The sequence below is a fragment of the Glycine soja genome, chromosome 7 (genome assembly GCF_004193775.1).
Source record: "Glycine soja cultivar W05 chromosome 7, ASM419377v2, whole genome shotgun sequence".
Lineage (NCBI taxonomy): Eukaryota > Viridiplantae > Streptophyta > Magnoliopsida > Fabales > Fabaceae > Glycine > Glycine soja.
In genome coordinates, this window is record NC_041008.1 from 3,175,002 (window position 1) to 3,198,983 (window position 23,982).

At 31.1% G+C, this 23,982-nt stretch overlaps 2 protein-coding genes across 2 annotated transcripts; one reads left to right on the plus strand and one right to left on the minus strand.

Moving 5' to 3' along the window:
- Positions 1–715: 715 nt before the first annotated feature.
- Positions 716–2,300, plus strand: LOC114418171 (WAS/WASL-interacting protein family member 3-like). The gene has a single exon (XM_028383392.1). It carries the CDS (start codon positions 1,204–1,206, stop codon positions 1,687–1,689), a length of 486 nt encoding a protein of 161 aa, XP_028239193.1. The 5' UTR covers positions 716–1,203; the 3' UTR covers positions 1,690–2,300.
- A 7,999-nt stretch (positions 2,301–10,299) lies between these two features.
- On the minus strand, positions 10,300–12,708 carry LOC114418327 (growth-regulating factor 5-like). Its single transcript, XM_028383617.1, has 4 exons — positions 12,178–12,708; positions 11,535–12,018; positions 10,972–11,333; positions 10,300–10,850 (listed from the first exon to the last, which is right to left on the minus strand). The coding sequence occupies exons 1-4, from the start codon at positions 12,359–12,361 to the stop codon at positions 10,843–10,845; spliced, it is 1,038 nt and encodes a 345-aa protein (XP_028239418.1). The 5' UTR covers positions 12,362–12,708; the 3' UTR covers positions 10,300–10,842.
- Between the last annotated feature and the right edge of the window lie 11,274 nt (positions 12,709–23,982).

A 23,982-nucleotide genomic window follows, 5' to 3' on the forward strand; every position in this document is an offset into this window, starting at 1 on the left:
CTCCAAAATGTATGGTTAATGTGAGAGAAATAATGAAAACTTTCACTAATATGAAGTATGTCAATATTATTGTTTTTTTTTTCTGATATAATGTCAATGTTACTGTGACAGACAATACAATGTGAATATAAAATACTTATACTCCACCTTCAATACGAATAAATAAAAATTAACAAACTATGAGTTGAGAAAAAAAAAAAAGCTAAAACTATATGAACTATTTTTTCCTCTTAAATATGCGAACTACATTCTTACTTTTGTAACTTCAATTGATTGATGATCTGTTTGACAAATATTTAAATAGTACAAATACGAACAAAATATTCTAAAATCTTAACAAAACGTAACAAAATAATACAATTTGATGATAAAAGTAGGATAGGAATAAAAAAAGAAAAAGAAAAAGAAAGGAGACTATTGCTGGCATTGTTGTTTTGTGAAGGGGGAGTGGTTTCCAATTCTAATCTCTAACAATGAAGCCAATCCCAGTTTGAGACCCCACAAATGGATCTAAATTTTTTTGGGGTTATTTATATGAAGGATATGATGGACCCAACCTTAGGAAGAGTACCTCCACATCACACTCACCCATGACTATTATACCAAAAAGGGTCCCACACAATCAAACAGTGCCTTACTATATAGGGCCCCACCATTTATGACACGTCATGTCACAATCTCTCTCTAACTCCCTCTGTCTTCGTGAGTCATGACAGGTCCAAAGATTCCATTGTTCCAACCTCATCACTCGCCTAAATTAGGCCAACCGTTGAAGCCCGCGTATACTTTCTCTCTCTCAATTGCATTCCCCCTTCCCATTTCTGAGAAGGTGGGAGAGAAACCCCAGAGAAATTCAATCCACCCCTTTCTCTGGGTCTGATCCCATATCTCTCTCCAGATTTGCTCGCCCTTTTACTTCAATTTCTCAAAACCGGCACGCATTCTTTTGTCTTCTAATTTCTGGTGGCTGAATATCAAAAACCCTAGAGAGCACTGTTTTGGGGCTACGTTTCTGTTTCGGACGGAGAACGAGAAAAGGCGAGGGTTTTGCGCCCGACCCATTTCGACTGGAAGGCCCTAGATTCAAAGGGATCGTTTGATTTCATTGGATAATCCCCCGACACGAAAGGGGGTAGTTGCGGAGAAACCCCCTCTGAAAACTGGAAGCCCTAATTGAGAGATTCAAATCGTTCTTCTAAATCGATGGATTCAGCGTTTTCGCCCTTGAGTTTGGTTATTTTCGGTATTTCAATTAGCTTTTACGCATTTATTGTCCAATCGCAGACGCAAAATGGGAACAATGGCGCTGAATTAGCACCACCGGCGTATTGGGTGTCAAGTCCACCGCTGCCTCCGCCTCCTCCGCCACCTCCTCCGCCGTTGTCACTGTCTCCTCCGCCGCCACCCTCAAAATCTATGACACTCAGTTTCGTTCCCCCGCCGGGAGCGCCGCCGCCCTATCCTAACAATATGCCCAACGTGAGAAGACCTCCTCACCGCCGCCGCCGCCACCGCAGACCGCCTCCGCCGCCGCCACCACCACCACCGCACAAGATGAATGCCGGTAAAAAGGTTGGACTTTTGTTTGTGGGCATTGCGGCAATCATGCAAGTTGGCGTGGTTGGGTTCTTGGTAATCAAGAGAAGACAACTTTTGAAGAGCGATGACAGATACGAGAGTTGTTCTTGAACGAGATTTTCCACGGTTTTCTTATCAAATTCTTTTTTTATTTTAATTTAATGGGTTGAAATTCTTTGCTGAACGAGGTTTGGTTCGAGGAAGGGGAATATTGGTTGGATTTTGCAGAATCTGGTGGGAGGAACATGAAAAAGGCAAGCATGGAAAGACATGGAGAATTTGAGGAATCATTGGAACATGAATTGTGCAATTGATGCCATCATTTCGGCCCCTTTGGCGTTACTGTGTATATTGGTACTGCTAGTTCACGTTTCCTTCACGTTTCAAGTTGTGTTGCCCCTTTTTCCCTTAGTTCCATTACATTGGCTGGCTTATAATGGAAAAGAAAAAGTAGCCCTCATGTACCTTTTTATTTATTATTTTTTTTTTTAATTTGATTTTTCTCTAACATGTTCCGTGTACAATGATGTTAGGAATCCTTAAAGGATTAACAATGACACAATCTTATATTCTTTGGCTTTTCACCTCGAATTGATGATGTCAGGTTCAATGTTCTTATATTCTTTTGTCTTTGTGTCTAGAGTTATCTAGTAGTACATTAGAACTGTTGACATTTGTTATTCTGTTGTTGCTTCAATAGAAATATAGAATCTTTTTTCTAATGTCTGGCACACCCTTAAACGACCATTCTTTCTTCTTTTTTAATGATAGATAGAGATGATGTTCTGCTTTGCCATCTAGAAAGTAAATGAACTTCAAAAGGGGATTTTCAAACACGCTATAATTTGAACCTTAATTTGGTGGAAACCTCCCCATGGAGTATTATATGTCTCGAGGATGTTCACAATTTGATTTTTGAATTGTGCCTTTGGAAACTAGTACGATTTATAGGGATATCCTGTCTATCTATCTAGTCAATACACAGAATGTTGCTTTTAGATGCCACATATTTTGTGATAGAACCTTGAGACATTGTTTTATTCCGGACTACCGTTAGCAGGAAAAGTTTTGGCGGTTCTTGTTTTGAAGAATTTTATAAGAGAAGGAAATGAATGATTTAGATCTGTACTATCATTTTCTACATCTTATATGTTCTTAGGAGTGGTATGAATTTGGCAGTATTCTGTTTATTTGTGTTTTTCTCCTATTTCCTTCATATCTTAATAAACCAACCTCATTAAGGAAAATATGGTAGATTTAGAAGCTGACAAAATGTATATGATTAACTTCGCTTGCAATGTGGCATAATCTAATAGCAACATTCTGTATATTGTCTAGACAGGTTGTCCCTATTTAAGCCGTTAGGCGTTAGTTATCAGTTATTTGTGCTAATCGGATGGTGAGTGCTGAATAAGGCACATTAAAAGTGCCCGAATTTTGTATCATAACTATTCCCATTATCATTAATTTGCGCTTAAGAAATCTATAGGATTTCGTTGTGTTTGTAGATATTTTTGTGGCTTGTTATTTTAAAAGTCAATTTATTTATTGTTTCTAGTCTCTTTTTTCAGTAGTCTCTATTGTTCTTTAGATGATCATGTATAGTTTCTACAACCTAGTTCATGGTAACATTTTGGTTAGAATTATTGATTGTACGTTTGAGAAAATTGATCTGGGTGTACATGGCTAAGCCTGATTTGATGAAGTCAAGAGTCGTCTCAGACTCACTAAAGCGACCTAGTCTATACCTCATGATACTCCATACGCTCTAAAGCAGAAGATTCAAGCTATCTTGCTCACACCATTTGCAATAAGGATTGAAAATATTCAATGACTATGAGAATTATGCCACATTGGATTTTCCCCGTGGGAGTGCTCTCTCATACCAAGGTGGTGACTCACCTGCACTTAAATACTGTAAAATGTGCATGTTCTTCACCACCACGTAGACTGTTCATATACTTATTATTCTTTTAATTCACATCATTAACTTGAGTGTAAGAGTGCCTTTTATTTATCTCTCTCGTCTCCAAAAGAGTATTGATCTTGTAAATCTTAACTCGTGGAAGGATCAACTACATCAATAATCAAGGTAGCTTTTGATGAAGCAGCAAATGCTATAATGGAAAAGAAGTTGATTTTTTTTTGTGTGTGTGAATTGCCTGAAATTTCCTGAATGGATTTTTCGTAGATTTGAATTTTTTGTCTAAACTAAGGATCATTTTGTTGTCTGAACTGATGAACAGGATGATGCTAATGAAGAAAGCCAGTTCAATTTATTTGCTATGTTGGGTGTTATAATAGTTAGGTTTTGAGTTTGTTTTTCGTGGAACATAAATTGAGGAGGTTCATTGCTGTTAAAATTGTAGGCAAGTCAGGTTTGGTATTATTGATTTCATACCTTTTCTTATCCAACCTTCCCAACATATTTGTGGTATAAATGCATGTACAAAATTAGAAAAAGTTGGAAGGTATTCAACATACGCAGAATAAATATATTTCGGTAGTAGTTGGGATCAAGCTATACTTGCGTATGCAATTTTTTCAAGCATATAAAAATTGATTCTCAAACGTACATAAGGCAATAGAAGAATGCTAACATAAATGTTATTTCTTTTTTGTGCTATACTTAAATGTGATTTCAGACGCTTAAAAGTAATTTCCTTTTTCGTGTTTGATGTCCTGGAACTGCCAAGGCAATAAATTTCATGTTGAGTTTGTTCAGGCCAGTCATGTGGGATGCAGCGTGTTAAAAAAGGCTCTTACAGAACGAAGATGTTAAAGACATATCTAGTGAGCTATTTTTACAGTCTATGTGGTTTTTTTTAAAGAAAATTCACATAAATTGTGTATTTTAATTTTAAGAGCTCCTAGGAGTAGGTTTTAAACCACTTATATATGCGGAGCTTATCAATAAATTCAGTTATCTCATTTTTCTTTCTATGTTTAGCTGAACAGTGAACATACCCAAGCATTACACAGTCAATAAACATGTTAAAACAATGTTATAATTTTTTTTAATTATTATGGTATTATAATTTGTCTTGGTATAAAATGTTGAAAAAATATAAAATAAAGTACAAAAGAAGTTGAAGTTGGTATTTTTTTATTATCAAATAACTTATAATTTAAAATCAACAAACAAGTTGTACTTTTTTTAAGCTCATAGTTTGAACTTTAACTTCAAATAGTAGCTTTTAAGTTAAGGACAAGCTGGCCATACATAAATAAAAGATATTATAAATTGACTTTATCATCTATTCTTAAATGTAAGATAAATTACACCTACAACTCATGCGCTTTGCATTATTTTAGTTTTTTCCCATCCATTTTTGTGATTTTCCGCATTTTACGAATAATTTTTAAAAAATTTGAAACATATTATTCGGATAAACTTAAAAAGTAACGTATATTAATTACATTAAAGTTTTCCCGCTGAAGATAATAACGATAGAGCATGTATTTTGTTTTTTTAGTTACAAAACGATATAGCATGTATGAGGATTTGCTTTAATTACTTATAATTTAAGTCAAGATCACTAAAAAAATGTAGACGCTATTGATAGTAGCCTTGAATCGTTCTTGACGCAAATCTTGTAAGCTGAAATGCGTAACAAAATCCTCTAAGTTCAAAATTGTTTTAGATAATCATGTTATTAGTACAAGTACTATTCAACACTAATATTGTTAATTATTAATCTTTATCAAAAATTTACTTGATATTTTTAATTGATCATGTTAATTCTTTTAGGTCTTTCCTCTTATTTTATATTTATTTATAAGATTTGAATTTGAAATTTTGTTTAAAAGATTTTAAGCCATTCTCATATCAATGATTGATATGCTAATTGTAACGCCGTCCTATTTTTGTTATAATGATTTTAAATTGTAACACCATCATTTTTTGTAACTTTATGTTTGAACACCTTGTCTCTTGATTTGTGATTGTATTCATGTTTGTTTCTACTTGGACTATATGTAATGGCACAATGGCCAAGTCAGTGAGGGCAAGAAGACAACTCGAGATTGTATATATCATCATGATGTGGCCCAAATCTTCAACAAATTTGGAGGAGTTAAACAAAGGTAATAAATATTATTATACCTTCGAGTCCACCTGAATATTGGGGCACGGAAAAGAATTCAAAGATACCAACTTCTCTAGGCTCTGTTTGCAAGCTTTTCCCTACTACTGGAAAAAGTAGCCCATTATCATTTGATGGCACAACTACAACTATAAAAGTGTTGTTCACTTTCTTTCATGACAGAAAAACTGTAGTGTTATATATATATATATATATATATATATAAACACAATTAAAAGAATTGATTACTGGATTAGTAACACTGTCTCGTCTTCAGCAGAAAAAAAAAGTGACACTGTCTCGATAAAGTTAGTCAAGTGGCTAACCTGATTAAAGACATTATAGTCTTTTTTATTAGCATGAATTTTACTATTTTACGGTGAAGGCAAACAAACAAATAAATCAATCAATCGATTCTCACATTAGCTTGCATGTTTGACAACTTTTTAATATTTTAAAAATACAATTAAGTAAAATTACATCCGAGAGAAACAACAAAAGTTAATTATGATTTTTGAAAAAAAATAATTTTGGATGTGAAATCCTCAAATATATCTACATTGTAAAAAATATTTAATTCTTATTTATTATAAATTTTAATTTTAATTATACCAAAATATTTATTTGATAGTCATGTATTAACAATGTAAAATACTTTTATTCTAATGTTCAATCATAATTTACTGCTAATATAACTTTTAAACTAATATCATAAAAATTAATAAATTTATAATCTGTTAATCAATCTAAAAATGTACTTTATATTCAAGTTTTTACATCATAAATTATATTCTTTTAAATTAATATATATAAATTAGTATACTTAAAAAATTTAAACAAATTTAAACAAAAAAAACATTCAATTTTTTTTAAAAAAAGTTGTAACAAAAAAATAAAAAAACAAACATAATTTTTTTAAAACAAAGGGTAATAAAAAATTAGAAAACTATTTTTAAAAAACAAAAAAAAAGTCAAATAAATAAAACGAAAAAAAAAACATTCTGACCTACGTTTTTTTTAAATGCCTTTTTTAATAACAAAGTATATCCGAATAAAAAAAAGTACTTACGTTTTTAAAAGTATTTCTTTAAATAAAATAAACAATTTTTTATTTTTAATAATCTAATATAGGTATTTTGACCAACATCAAATTTTTTCGTGTATGATACTACTTTGATATCAAGCATCCTCTAGATAAATATATATTTAACGTCAGGTTGACCGATATTAGATTTAACAAAATAATACCGATTTCACAACTTAAAATTGAAAAATAATAATAAAATAAAAGTGAGAAATCGATTTGAACATAAATTTGTATCATAGACGTAAATAATAGTTGCCTTGTATCATTTGGGTAAATAATAAATTTTTATTATTATTTATGTCAACAATTATAAAGATACATGCTTACATTACATATTTTTTGCATAATGTATTGTTTTAGCCACGCATGCCAATGTGTTTGTGTGTTTTCATCCGGGAAAAATCATGATAAGGTCTTAAGGTAACATTACCCACAAAAATTATCGTACAAGCAACAGTTAATTTTATTTTATTTTTCTTAGTTATACTACCGTCAGAATTAGTAAGCCAAACCCTTGCAATTTGGAATATTATAGACATGCAATTACTTCTTTTCTTTTCTTCATTATTTATTTATTTATATTAACTTTTGTTTGTTCATTTTTCTAGTTTTTTCTTTATTTTGTATCACATCATTTATTATATTTTTTATTTTTTATTTTTTTTTCTCTCTCTCTTTTACTACTCAAATGCACCCCAAATAAGATAAAGTTTAGTATTATCCTTCAACTTGAATCGTCACCCACAATTCAAAAGCCTTATACTTTTTTTTTAGGAGACAAAACCTTATACTTAAATATGTGTTTGAGTGAGTATTTACAATCAAGTTACTGTACTAAAATTCAATTTAAAAATAGAAATGAAAGAGGATAAGAGAAAAGATATGAACGGTTGAAAATATAAAATAAAAATATAGTTACAAAAAGAGAAAAGATAAAAAAATAATCTTGAAATATAGATAAATATAAAAACGAAAATGGTGAAATGTATTTTCAAAAGAGATAACAGAACAAATATTGAAAATATCTAGAAGTCTGATTCTGTTATGTATTATAATTCATTATAATTTATTTATATTTATATTTATAATGAGGAGAGCTAAAATTATATTCGTATAGTTTTGATAATTATTATATTATTTTTATAATTTGATATAAAATGTGATTTTTATTGATTTAATCGTTGAATTATATTTATAGATCGTTTATAGATCGTCAAGATCGTTTGTGTGAAATCTGGTAAAAAATGAACAACAACATGAAGGTAATTAAATGATCTATATTTTAGTATATTTTGAAATGTTTATATTACATCAAATTTAATCTATATGAACAAGATAACAAATGATTTAGGATTAATTGAAATTTTACATATATGATCCTTGTGAAAGGAATTTTGAGTCCAACAATGAGTTTTAAGAAAATACTATTTAGCTCAAAGTTATAAAATCATGTAATAATTATTAAATTTATATGATAATTGTTGTGCATGCTTAGCTTTTGTACTTAATTTTCACAATAATTATCTTAATTCTTCATATTTATTGCTTAGTTTATCCCAATAAGTTAGAATTTACTATTCTTTTAGATTTTTATCGTAATGAAGTTAATTTTAGTGAATTCATTAGTTTTAATTGTGTTTTGGTGGATTAACAAGGAAGGAAGAATTTGGGATGAAGTAGCTCGCTTCCATATGCTTAGCGCGTTAGAGTCAACTTGGAAGGTCACATGATAAGCATCCGATGGGTTTTGAGAGGAAATCTCAAAATTCGGTGTGCGCTCAGTGTGAGGTGTGCGCTGAGCTAATTGTTCCTACTGTCGTTGATTTGGGCTAAGCGCACACCTCAGCTTAACACACAATCGCTTAGCCAAGACTGCTTTTGTATGTGTGCTTGGTGCAAAAGTTAGGCTTTGTGTGCAAGTCATTTTGCAGAAATGATAGTACAACCATTCTAGGACCTATTTAAACTCCATATTCATAGGGATGGAGGTAGCATCGACCAAGGGTTATGTGTGGCAATTGAGGAGTTCCCATCTTCCATTTTCCTCCATTTCCTTTCATCTCCCTTCCATTTTGTAATTTTAAGGTCTCTTATGATAATGAGAGACTAGTTCTTCTATTGTTTGAGATTGGTATGCTAAATATAATTAATCATTATATTTATTCAATGTTATTTCCTATTTTATTGCTTCTTTCCATTTTGATTGCTTGTTTTATGGTTTGACTACCTTAGCTTTAATTCTTTGTTTTTACTCATTCGGAAATACTTGAAAACTAAGTTTTAAATAGAACATCTAATGAATGTTTGTTAGTGTCATTAGTGATCAACCATATGAACATGTTTAATAGCTAAAATGTCATTGAGAAATGCTTTTTGACTAAGATCTAAAAGTAATATCTAACAAGTGTTATGTTTAGGAATGAAAAGACACTTGTTAGCCTTGATAAATTCTTGTTCTTGAATCCAAGTGGTTTAGCTTGACTTACTTTCTTAGCTTGACTTACTAAGAGATTAAGTGTTGAGTTAAGCTACTTAGACTTTTTCGCATAAAAAATCATGATTAGAACACCATAGTGAGTTAAGGTAGGATTAGAGTGAACATTGTATAAATAAAACCTTTATAACTTGAGATTGTTAGCTTACTGTAGCCAAGTCTTCAACATTTTTTCATAATTGCTGGAAAAAAAACTTTTGCTGTAATTTAATTTTTGAATTTTGTAAAATATCTTATTTTATCAATTTTGTAGATTTTTTCGATAAAATTAAATTACATAACGTTCATGGAGAAAGATATAAAAAAATACGTTTTTGAAATAATTTCAAATACAAAAACATATGAACAACATTAAATTGATAATTGAAAAACATAAATTGGAGAGTAAGTTTTTTTTTTAAAATAAATTAATATAATAACTTCATACCCTTATAAATATTGTTCATATGTTTTAATATATAAATTAAAAATCAATTCAATTTCATAAAAGAAATTCACTTTTTTCAGTTTTAAACACATTGGATCGGATAAGTTTATTTTAGTTTCGAACCATCAATGCATCATTCAACCTTCAATTATTGATTCACCTAAAAAATCAGACGACGAACCCAACTCCTGTCATGGTAGTCATATTTACCATTTTGACAAAATCATTTCATTTGGAATATATCCCAAATGACATAAAGTTGGGGCAGGAGAGAACTGTAATTTGCAAATAAGTAAATACCCCTATGGGAAGGGAATAATACGTAGTACAATTTGGCACATAGTACTCTTTTGTAGTTTTGCTGTGACTTACTTTTCCTTGTTAAAGAACTTTGAAGAACTTCAACATTGCAAAAAGCTTTACTGCCTAGATTGTAGAGTGTTGAATGAGATCTTATAAACATAAAAGTGTTTAATAGTGTGTTTGAATATTTATGGTGAAAAATAATCAATTATCAAGTTATGAATAATGAGGTTAGATTAAGGTATACCCAGTTACCCCATGTTGATTGCCCAAGGCAATGAAACAAAGGAAAATATACAAATTCAATAACTAACAATGAGCTGTTGATGAAAAGTTTGAAACCTTGATATAAATCTGCAGTGTCTACCCTAGTCTATTAGGTAAGAGAGAGAATTTTGTTGTTGTTGGTAATATATGCAAATATTCATTGCGCATGTTCCCTGCTGGGTCCATGCACATAACAAGGTTCAGAACAAACACAAACATCAGAGAGCTTATTAGAATTGTCCTTGCTACCACCCATTATAAAGAAGACTGCAGAGCAACTTAATATGCTTTCCAGTCAAACAACATAGTGTGCAAATCTGTGAGACATGTTTTTTTTTTTAAAAAAAAACTTTTCTTCAAGGGGAAGAAAGAAAAGAAGCATATATATATATATATATATATATATATATATATATATTATATCTAGCAAAGCAAAGACACCAATCCTACGGTGGTCCCCTACATAACGCAATAACATCACACCTTTTGCAAAAGAAAATTCACCCCAGCCACAAAAACACTGATGATCTTTATCAACAAGTCTCTCTCTCTCTCTCTTGGCCGTATCCACCAGCTCACAATAATAACTATTGAAAAAACATCATTCATCTGCCAAGGATAAAGGAGACTACATAAGTACAAATACAATTTTTTTATAGGTAAGCATGAAATGGAATATATTAAAAAGGGTGTGATAATGAGAGTAGGGAAGAAGAAGCAGGATCATCACCGGTTTGGATTCTGGAGTTGGAAGCAAGATCTAGCCATGAATCTGTTGTGTTCTTTGGTGGCCACTCCCCAAAGAAACGGTGAAGGGGTCTCTGACCCGTAGCTGTCTCAGCTTCTTTCTCTTTAGTTGGTCTTGTTGATTTGAAGTCTGTCCCCAAAACAAAGCAGTGTTGTTGTTGTTGCTGCTCTTGCTGTCTTGGGTTGGTGGTGGCATCATTGATGTTCTGAAAGTTGGAGTTTGAATAGGACTTGTAGGAGCTCATTGATAGTTGCTGGTATGATTCAGTGTAGCTCCTAGCTGATCCTGATGCTTCTGGGAAGAAAGCTCTCTCATCCACATCTTCTCTTATTCCATGAACATGCCTGCCATCAAGAATCAACAAGTAAAATACAACATAACAATTAACAACAATAATAATAAAGCTTATTATATCAGGTAAAGTCCACTACATGGATCACATAATAACACATTCAACTCGGTTAAAGACCAAACTATAAAATAGTCTTTAGCAATTGAAAGAAGAACAAAATAAAAAAAAGTAGTACTTTTTATTCTATACATACCTATAATTCTTTTCATCATGCGAATAAGACCCAGAGTCCATGAATAGCTGGTGGGTGGTGGCATCTTGGGGTGGAAAATCAGCATCTGGGGGTCTAGAGGAGGTTGATTGGGAGTAGAAGAAGGGATTGAGAGAAGAGTTTTGGTAGGATTGGGAAAAGGGTTGGGACTCAATAGGCATAGAAGAGGGCAAAGGAGAGAAAGGGAAGGAAGAGGGTGGTGTCATGTTGGGGTTGGTCAAGGAAAGGTTTCGGGTATAAGAAGATGGGATTGTTTGGGAGGTGTTTGTGGCGGTGCTTATTGCTGAAGAAACTTCCACAGGCTTTCTTGAACGGTTTCTGCCTCTGTGCATGTGTCTTTCACAGTACTTGGAGTCTGGATATGCCTCCTTTGAGCATCTCCATTTCTTGCCATCTGTTCTTCTGCACCTCCCTGGCTCTGGGTCTACTTTTCTGCCAAATCCCATTTCAAAACATCCCCACCCAACTGCAGCCAGAGAGTTATGACAACAAACCAGGCTCTAAATTTTATTTGTCCCTCATAAAAAGTAGACATATATAATAATAACCACTAGTGTATTTTAAAAAAACAAAATTATCCATGGCCTTAAAAAAACATTAGTAACATGCCAGCAAAAGCACTTACTTGGATGATGTGGGAAGAGCCTTGAAGAAATTGAAGTGTCTAGACTTCTTTTAATAGAGTAGATGAGATCTGGTGGGATGGGTGTTCCTGTAACCATGTACTTAAAAACAAGAGCTTGATGCTCAAGCTCTTGCCACTGAGTTTGCGTGAAAGGAGACCTATTTCTTGCACTTGCACTCATCATTTTGAGACAACAAAAGGAAGGAAGAGTGTGTGTGTCTCTCTCTAAAATAGTGGGGAAGTGAAGAACAAGAAGATATAAGATTTGAAAGAGTGAAATAAATTCTCTAGATGGGGTGATAGTAATTTGGACTTTGGAGGGTCATTATTATTTTATTTTTATATATATTTTTCAAGGGTAGAGATTCTTCTCCTGTGCACGGATAATACTAATGGGTCTGAGAGTCTGATGATGCTTTCTGGCTTTGCTGCCACCTCCTCTCTATTTCTCTAATGTGCTGGATGATGGGTGAGTGAGTGAGTCTGCTCTTTATAATGACTGCACCTCTGTTGCTTCTGTTTTTTCTCTGCAGCTGCCTTTGTTGCTGCCCTTGTCTCTAACATCTTTACAGAAATCCATAAACAAATGTACAAAGGAAAAGAAGAAAAATTAAATTCAAATGCATGTTAGTCCATGCACCTTTGGTTTTGCTGTCTCCACATCACTTCATGGAAAACAGTGCCATGCCATCCGGTTATGTGAAGTGTAAGCTGCTGAGCAATAGTGGCCATTAGTATATCAAATTATCAATCTCTCTTTGCAATTGTAGTAACTTTTTGAATAAGAGAAAGTCTCGTACGTGTCATTTTTAATCTTTTTTGGCTTGAAGCATGCGTGGCGTTATCTCATTGATAGATTTGGAGGCCAAGGCTAGAGCTGAATCCTGCTTTTTTTGGCCACGGATTGATGCTTTCTCCTTTCTCCTTTTTTCATTTCACCCCCCAAACCCAAGCATCTCACTTTCATCAGTGGAATTTGGGTTACAGTCAATTTGGCCTTTAACTCTCTATTGGCCACCGTCTTGTCAATAGGCCATCATAACCCTTTACATGTTTTCTCCTTAATCATTTCCATAACCACAAAACGTCAAAACCAATATTCATCAAACTTTATGGTAATTGAAAAACACAAAACTTTAATGTATTTTTTCATGCTTGAGTTAGAGTTTTAACTCAATGATAATCGGAATAATGAATGTTTTCTAAGATGAAGCTCTAATAATGTGTTTGAATTCAGGGTGATAATTTCAAAGTTAAGTGGAATCATTAAAAGTGAAAATAATTATTTCTTCTTTTACATGTATTTTATAATAATATTATTTGAGTGAGATAAAATCATTTTAAATAATAATTTTTTTCAAGTATTTTAACACGAGGGTATTTTTAGGATTTTAATCTAAAATAACTGATTAAATTAAAATAATTTTATATCAATTGATTATATTTATAATGGTAAAATTGGAATTAATTATGAGAAAATTAATCTAATTCAAACACTATATTTTACTCTGGCTTTAATGCAAAAAATTTGAATTGATCTTGACAAAAATAAAGTCAAATTAAACATTTCATAATTCTAATTTAGAAAGCAACAATCAAAATATTTCAGATACCGCATCTGAATTTCTCCCAATTAAAAATCCCCATGAAATGATTAAGTGTAATAATGATTATTCAGCAATTTAAACTTCACACTCCCAACTTTGTGGTAACTAACCATATGAAAGTATACATGGCAAATTTCCAATCCGAATAAATATCAGGATGGCAGCAACGGAAAGGATCAAAGGACTTTGTTTTCTTTCTTTCACTTTATTATATTATTATTGTATTTTTTCTCCTCTTAGTATTGAAAATGATATTAACTTTTTGAAGTTCACTAGACTCGTGATGATGCTGGTTGGGACAGTGCAAGTAAAAGACTATCGGGTAGAAGGAGGTTCGGAGTTGTTTGCTTGCAATTGAAAGCACTTGTCTTTCTCCCTAGAGGGTTGGCAGAAGGTGTCAGGAAAGTGCACTCTGAGGGGTTAAAACTGTTCAACTCTGTTGCTCTGCCCCAAAACACATGCTTCCCCCTCCTTTATTTTGACACACACCTAACTGACCCTTTCATTCATTAACCCAAAAATTTCCTGAATTGAATTTCCATTGAGCTCATCTCTTTCCATTTTTGTGATTTGTGGAGTGTTTGCTGGCTGACTGGGTGCAGGCTTCAAAATATCACCTGGGAGCCTCTTTAGTCTTTACTCTTTCCCTTTGACTGGATGGAATCAAATCAGACTAGTCTATCTATATCTATATGCACTTCAACCTTAAATGTTTAATTTTATTTGTTTAGCATCATGTATTTTGTATGAACTTGTTTTGGAGGAAAATGACCCCTCTTTCCAACACAACTCTCATTGCTCATGATTATCCCTATAACTCCTTCATGTTAGCTCATGGTGGTTTTTTTTAGGTACCTGAGATTTAAATGATAAAGCTTGCATGTTTCTTACAACACTAAACCTAATATAATGTTTTCATATTTATTTAGTATTAAATAAAATGTGTTTTAAGTTCTTTGAGATTTAATCAAAATTGATTTTTTAAAAATATTAAAACAGTATTTTTTTGCCTCTGTATTTATAAAATGTGTTGAATTTTGTCTCTAGTTAGGTCAAAATGAAATATAAGATCAGAAAAAAATAATAACATTTTAAAAATACAAAAACAGAAAAACATAGGAATTAAAATAAATTTTAACTAAACATTAAGGATTTAAAACACATTTTATAGTTTAATATTTACATTTTAATCCCCAAATTAGAAAACTTCATTTTATTTAAATAGTAAAGTAAAGTTTTATTTAAGATATAAATATAATTATTTTTTGTTAGCATTATTTTAAGCTGTATTTTATAACCACAATTAAAGTTGCAACATCAATTTTTTTATGATATACTTAATTGCATCACAGCTACAATAGATGTCAGGGGCACGAGTAAGTCAGATTTCGTCTATTTTATGATCCAACCTAATAAAATAGAATTGAGTTGGGTTGGGTAAAATATGTTGTTTTTTGTAAACAACCCAAAGCAAATCAAGCTGATTAAGGTTAGGTTGGGTAGTTTTTTTTTATTGAGTATGAAAAGTAAAGGCGAGATTACAAACGAGTAAAGAGGGTGCCTCATTCATATGCAGCAAAAGTATGAACTAAGGCCTCTGGACAAGAGAAGAAAACAGTAAAGACATGTTGAGACGAAGAGCCTTTCTTTACTAGAAAATCTCCATACAAATTTCCTTCTCGCATAGTGTGTTGAAACTTTAATTGTCAAAGCATTTGCTTAAAAACGAATCCTGTTCATGATTGCTGCATACGTACGGGTGCTACTGATTCTCTCTTTTGTTGATAAAATCAATAGCAAGTAATGAATCAACTCAGACAATCCAAAGGTCACACACCAACTTCAAGCCATTGTAAATGGCAAATAATTCCACATTCATATTTGTTTGTAAAACCACATGAGCCTGAGTACACCCAAGTAACTAGTGACCAAGATCTCTATGAAGTACTTAATTAGTACATGTCCTTCAAAGTCAAAGGCATTCAACTATGCAAAAACTATCTAAGCAAGAAACATCTACAATCTGACCACAATAAAAAATGACAGTGTATACTATGTAATTAGAAGTTTATAATGACTTACAAGTAGAACACTTCAACTTAAGCACAATAATAAATTAATCATGTTTTCGGAGACTCCAATGCATGTTCAAATTAAAAATCAGTCAAGTTAGGATTATGCAAGCAATACACACATAGTCACATACTGACATAGTTGTAATTTTAATATGATATCATAATTTATTATTAATATTAATATCTACATTGGGTTGATTGAATTAATTGGATATGAAACTCATTAATTCAATATCCAGCCTAATTATAATTGGATAAGTTAAAATCAACCCAATTCTGAAATGTAGTTTAGATTGGTTGAGTGTATCAGATTTCCTGGTCGATTCGTACCAGCCTACACCCCTATTATTTGCATTTATTCACATATTTTCACAATTTTAAAGATGGCGACAGCACCATAACTTAATACACTTTCTTTTTTAAGGAAAAACATTGTTGGTTAATGTCGTTGTATCAATATTATCTTCTATTCTTTGACCTTATCTCCCAAGGTGCGATCTTCAGATTTCGCAATGAGATGTATCTGCGTTTTTTTTTTTTTTTTTATAGAAATATCAAAGATGTGCCTGAAACAAAGAGTTAATGTTTTTTTCCCCTCAAAATCTATTTTACTAATTGAATTACTCACGTTTCCGGTGGTTAAAATGAATTGGAAATGTTTTCTTTAATTGTTTTTTTAGTCTATGACATTATTGTTTCAGTTTATATAGAATTATATACGAAGTTTCTCTTATATTAGAATATTTTTATTTTAATACCTATTATATAAGAAAAATTAGAATTGTTTTCCAATTCCTATTAGTCAGATTATTACTCAACAGAAATATTGATGTCATAGATTAAAATGAAAAAAAAAATATTAAGGACCAAAACAGACAAACAAATTTTAAGAAAACCAAAGCGAAAACCATTATATATTTTTGTGGCCTGATTAATGTTCTCATTATTGATATTGTGTAAGCGAAACTTTTCCCAACATTCTCTGTTGATATACTTTTATTGATTTTTTTAAAGCATATACTTTTATTGATAAGAATTCAAAGAGGTGAATGGAAAATCTTACAAATAGCCAAAGAAAAAAGGACTTATCTTTTTAGTTTATAGCAAAACCATGATAATAAGGTCATCGCACTTGACATAATTAAGCCTAGTATATCAATGTCTATATTAAGAAATTAATTTCCTTTAGATAAAGATTATACTAATGAAAATAAGTCCAAATGATTAAAATATTTTTTTAAAATGTAACCTTTTGTGTAATATATGATTCATGAGCACAATAACCTTGCTATCTCGCAAGGTTTAAGCCAAACCTGCAGAGCAGAATTATAGTATGATAGAGGTGGGCATAAACTGCACCTGAGTCAATTCTGACTTTTACCCAAGCTCAGTCAGTGGAGTAACAACGGTAGTGACGGTACATTATGTTTCGAAAAAATATAAATTAAAGATACTTTAAAAATGAGATGGATTAGAGGAGGAAAAGAGATAAAAACATGTAGAAAAATAATAATAACTATGATCAATAATGTGAAAAAAATAAGGTCAAAATCAGATGAAGTAAAAAATAAATAAAATTTATAATTACTGTACTAACATCACATAATCTATTCCAAAACATTAGTAATAAATATTGCAGTAATTGATTTTAATTACACAAATTCGATGCTACTACTTACTCCAATTTTCATTTTTTCTTCATCCACGCCCACTTTCATTTGTTTTGTACTAGTCTGTATGCTAATGGTTTTGAGTAACAGAAAAAGAAAACGTGATCGATTCTAAAAATATCATTACATCAGATAGCCATAAATAATCTCGTTGTATATCCTATCTCCATAATAAATTTATAGTTGTACTTTTCTTTAGCTCTGCGGTGTACCTAGGACATTATATTTAGGGGTGTCAGAAGTCATTCTCAAAATAGTAGTATTATTTATATTACATGATCACCATAAGCTCCATATTAGAGAAATTTAAGGTGGAGCTCTCTTTTTTAGGATATATGGAATTCTTGATAATACTAAAGGTTTACAAATATGAATCATATTTTATTTTTACTGAAGAAATATCAATAATATTGATCTTTAAACATGAGATATGTTAATATAACCTACATTTTTATTTTATTTCTAAGGTTTATTAGTGATCAGATTTTTACATGATGAGTACACTACCAAAATTTCTACGACTACTCGACTAGGATAGAGTTTAGTTTACCCTATTTATTATTTATATTGTAGTTGTAACAATGTCCCAGCTCGATCTATGAATTCTACTTAAATTTACTGTTGTGACGGTAAGATGATGAACTATTAAAATGTATTTATTTATAATTTAAACAAGTCAAAATGAGCGCTATGTAATTGTTGAAATTTTAAATTTCTTTACTACGGGACATTTTGTCTTTCATGCTTATTTTTGGTTCTATCTCTATCTCTGATCTATTTTTTCTTTTTTTAACCTTATCTCTATTTGGTTTCCTGAATCAGAATACTTCAACTACCAAATAAATGAATACCCATAACTTAATTCTTTTTTAGTAATATGAATAAATACTAATAATAAACCAACTACTCTTTTCTCTCTTTCTTCTCCTCCTACCTTGTGGGACCACCATTTTTGTATAAACAATATATTTTTTAAAAAATAGCAAAATTACATAAACAATATATTTGACTACATCATTTAATGCAAGATATGTTGTGGAAATCTCACAGACCCATGTATTTTCACTAACGAAATGTAATTTTTTTTATGAAATTAAAACTTGAGTTTTTGCTAGTATAATAATGTTAACCATCCATATTAGAATTCATTGTTATCCCTTATCTATTTCCTTCCCTTTTCTTAAGCTATTTTTATTTGGTTTCCTCAATCACAATTGTTTAACTATTACCAAATAAATAAGTGTCTCTGTAACTTCATTCGTTTTTTTTATAAGTGAGTTAATTAGTATATAAGTACCAATTGATTATACACCATCGAGTACCTATTTTTTATAAGTTGATCAATCTACTTATTTTATCCCTTAGTTCCATTTTTTTAAAATTCAGTCCTTTAAATTTTTTAAGTGAGACAATGGTGGTTCTAAGATAATAATAATTTTTTTATTTTGAGACACTGTCCCAAAACCTAAAATGACCAGTGTTTCAAAATAATTATTATAATTCAGTTTAAAAGTATAAAAGATGAAATTAAACTCTTAAATGATAATCAAGAGGTGAAATTGAATATATAATTAAGAACATAAGGATTAAAAGTTTACTTTAGCTAATTAACTGCATCTCACCATTTAATGAATTTTTTGGAAACTTCATTACTCTAAGCCCATATTATTTGTTAATAAAATGAAAACTTTACATAAAACTGATAAAAGCTATGAACCCTTAAAAAAAAAAAGAAGCTATGGACCGGAATTTCGATACTTAACCACACTCAAATCTCAATCAACTTCCGGGTTGCCAAATCAACTTTTTTTTTATTAATAAGTTGTCATCTTTTTTTTTTTACTTCATTAACATTTTTTTAACAGAATTGATTGCATTAAGTTGTCATCTTGTAAATCAGTGTTTTTTTCATTTCAATCCTTTTTAATGTCTTTAATCCGTGTCTTCTAAGTATCTATAACTATAGGAAGAAATTAGATATTTAAAATTATAAGTTTGGGGCTAGAATCCCGAGATGACTATTAGTTATAAGTTACAGCCGAAATCCCTCCCTCTACATGCAAACAGCATATGAAAAATATTCAGCATGCATTTTTCATACAGTATCATCGATTCATGGTAAAAACTTCAACTTATTTTTACGGTAAAATAATCCAAGCTCACTATTTTCTTTATTTGTGCTTTAGACTGTTGATATAAAGATTGATGGTTAAATTAAGTTTTTAATGCTTTAAAAATTTGTGACTTTATCTTTTTAATTTTCTTTTAAATGAGTTTTCCATGAAATAGTTTTGTTTTTCTTTGTTTTTTTTACCAAATAGTTTCTTTGGTTAATTTTCTTCCCCTTAGTTGGTCCTCTAGATGAGTTTCTTATTTGGTAAAGAAACTTCAAACTCGTGCTAAAAAGATTAATTAAAAGAAAAACTCATAATATTCAGAGGAATTAAATGAGAAATAAAAATTACAAAGGAACTATATTTAGTAAAAAAGGTGCTTTTAAAAATGATATGCACCTATAAAAATCTAAGGTACTGGTTGATGAAGTTTACAATGATGATGACGTCTCTCCCTTGCTACGTTGTTTATCCTTTTGGTGTGGTGTGGGTGGTAATATATGTAAAAGTACTCGAACGTTGAAGTCAATCACTTAGAAGAAGTCAAAGATAATTAAAGTAGACATTAAAATTAGGTTTACATGTAATGAACCCTTCATATGAGTAGAGTGTCATTTACCATAGATATATGTTTTTTGATAATGGATAGATCATATTTCTCTTGGTTTAGGAGATTTTTTATCAACAAATGTTAATTATTAGTTTGCTAATTTTTTTAGCGGAATAAATCATATTATAAGAGATTTAATTTGTTATTATCAAACTTATAGATATTTGTTAATGATCATTGAATTTTAGACTTCTTGTTCTTACTAAATAATAGTCAAATACTATTGGGATTCCTCTTGTCGAGGGATCCTACCTTTTAACTTTGTCTTCTTCATGTACCAAATAAGATGACAAAGAAGAAGAATATCTGCAAAAGGTATTTCAATTGCTCGAGTTTGACTATAAATAATAATTAAAACAATAAAATACACATCAAATGAATAGTAGTCATTATTTGGGGGTTCCTTTTTATTTATATAAGTTTTTGTGAGCCTTAGATTGTAGGCTTTCGTGCTTGGATTACCATCTAGGTACATAATTCTTCCTTAATCAGGATTTAAGTGGCCTAAACCTCCCCCCTTTACCCTTAATCAATTCAATTTGCTCTATCTCGATTTAATCACATGTTTGTGGGGGTAGATTATGGGTAACCTAAGGCCGGATAACTATTTGATGAGAATGATTATGGAATTCTTGTCCTAACCGAATACCTATCAACTATACTTCTTAATATAACAATTGTTTTCTGTTAATAGCCTAGCCCTAGTGATTGTGTCACCGGACTAAGGAATGTGTTTGACTTGTGCAAGCATAACTTTGGTTAACAATGTACTAACATGGACTTATATATCCAAGTGTAATTCATGTTTTGGTGACATACCATGTTGGGTGATTGACCTATCATGCACGGTGTTCAATCTCAAATATCATAATTACAAGCTCAACTAGGAAATGACAATTAAAGAAAGTATGATTGATTGTAAAACACAAATGGGGCATAACAAGAATAAAACAATAAATGCAGATAAAATGAGAATGTTCATATATTGGTCCTATAATTCAATATGCATGAACAAATATAAGCGAGGGTATACTTTTAAAAAAAAATATATATATTTTTTGTCTATATTACTGGGTCCTTTTTTCTTTCTTTCTTTTATCTTTCTTTCCATCCAAAGTATATACAATTCAAGGAGTGTATAAACAAATTTTTATTTTTTATTACAGATTACATACATCATGCAACGAAGATAATTTTGCTCCAGACCCATGGGATTATTATGGGTGCATAATTCTCACTCGCGATATTTAATTCAGAAGCATTCTTTTCTTTGGGTTCAAACCTAAGACAACTAGTCATGGTACTACCGTCGAGGCTGGCATGTATCATGTACTGGTGTTCTTGTTGGCACATCTTGTGTTATTCTATTTTTTTTTATTAAAAAAAACTATTAGTTAAACTGAAATAATTCTATATGATTCACAAAATCGATTGTCTCAATTTCTGTATTCTAAATTTGATGCAATTTTTTGTTTTGTAACTCATGTAATACCATCCACTTTTGGCTCGAAAACCAATTAGGGCATCTAATTAGAATCCTGACAGGGACCTTCCTATATATCAGCTAGCTATTTTTGTGGGATGACATTCAAAAGTCCAAACTCAAACCAGCGTTTGCTTCCACAAACATTACGGTTGTAGAAGCAGCTGACAAAAAAGGACTAATCATTCGATAGTCATTTAGTAGAATTATTTTTCTGTCCATATAGTTTTGATTTCCATATCTCGAACTTAATGATTTGGATAGAAGTATGGTACTTGACAGAACATTATGGCGGAAGTTGATCCATGTAGCCGACCCCACCTAGTGGGATAAGGCGTTGTTGTTGTTGTATAGTTTTGGTTTCCATAGAAAGTCAACATTTCTGTTCCTAATTTTTTAAGCAAAGAACAATGTATCAATGGTAACTTGTTTGCGGTTTCTCTGTCTTCCAATTTTCACCAGAGCTTTTGTACTTTTTCATCGTCCATATTTGGGTTTCAGTGAAATACCACACTATTTCTTTCCTCTTTGGTTTACCCTTTTGATAAGAATTAGAGGGACATCAAGGAAAACTGTTAAAAACAGTGTAACAGCGGAATCTATTGGGAAGACGGATAAATACTATACGCTTCAGTGTGAGGAAGATGATCATCCATCATTCATTTTGCATTGTTAGATTTATGGCCAAGTCGTTGTCCAATAAAAGTTCAAAGGAATCAAGGGAAAAAATCTCGTTCAAAGTGGCAGATTAGAGTGAATAGTGAAAATGAAACTTCAGTAAACATCTGAGATTCTTCATTCTATGTATCAGAAGAAGATCTTAATCTTGCAGTGTTTTGTTAACTTCTACCTTGTCTTCAAGTTACCCTTCATATAAAAATGTGACATAAGTTAATAACAATTTTTCGGCCTTAATATCAGTTGAAAATAAAAACTAATTAACTGCTAGTTCTTTGTTGTTTATATGATACCTTTAAAACCTCAACCATATATAATTATAAGATCACTTAATTATTCCCTTAATATTATTCTAGGACGAGTGCCAACAATCCTTTTTTTGATACTTTCTATTATTGACTATAATCTATTAGAAATTATAAATTTTGGTGAGTCCCACTCTTAAAGTAGGAAAAACAGGGAGATCTACTAAAATTTATATTTTTTTAATAAATTCTATCCAATAATAAAAAAATATTAAAAAGAAGGTGTCATAAAGAGTATTAACAAAATTCTCTGCTATTCCAATATTTTCCAATGCTGCTCTATAATTAATTGGAATGTTAAAACCTTAAGTCCATGCCAAAAGCTAACATTACAAAGGACAAACTGGTAATGCAGACTATTTTTGTTCCCTTCATTACGCCATAAGGTCTTCTATACCGGCCAAATGATGGTGATAAGAAATCTTAGCAAGAAGAACTTTTCTCTTTTCCACACATTTACATGGTTCCTATTGAAAGAACAGCAAAGCTTTTAGCTGTCAAATGTCCGTGTTCATGGGCTTCCTATCCTTCCCACATGACTTTGGACCACATTCTAATAAGTTTCATTTTCTGCTCCTTCTGCTATAGTCTTGCGTTAGCTGTCTCAAAATACCATTCAATTCTCCAAAATTAGGAAAAATGATTATTAGAAAATTAAATGTGGATTATTAGTTTTATATTAATTAGTAAATAGCTTAATGAAAAATACGTAAAAGTAACTCATATAACTACTACTCTTTTGTTAGTCCTTTATTAACTGGGTGCTCCCCGACTCCAACCCAACAATAATTGCTTCGTCTCTGAACCTTTTGATAATTAACTGCTTGATATGACACTTGTGGCTGTTATAACTACATGATGTAGATTGATTGATATTAATTACTTCAACTTTATCTTTACCCGACCTAAATAATTAGTAGATAATTTTGTTCTTTTAAATAGGTGAGTAGGTAGTTCTTTTATAAGGAAAAATATATATCGAAAGACCTTAAGTAAATATTATTATTTTGAGAAATTAATCATTTTAATTTTTACACATCATTTTAATCCTTTTTAGTTTCTACCCTAGATCTAAAGGAGTTAAAAATGACATGTGAATAAATTAAAAAAAATGATGTTTTTAAGTATATCATTTAGAACTAAATTTTTCACTTTGAAAAGCTTTTGTAGTAACAAGTAAGTAGTGGCCACTAGATAACCTCTTGAGGAAATTTCCTATCTTATAATTATCATTATATGAGACCAAAGTGTCAATAATGGTTT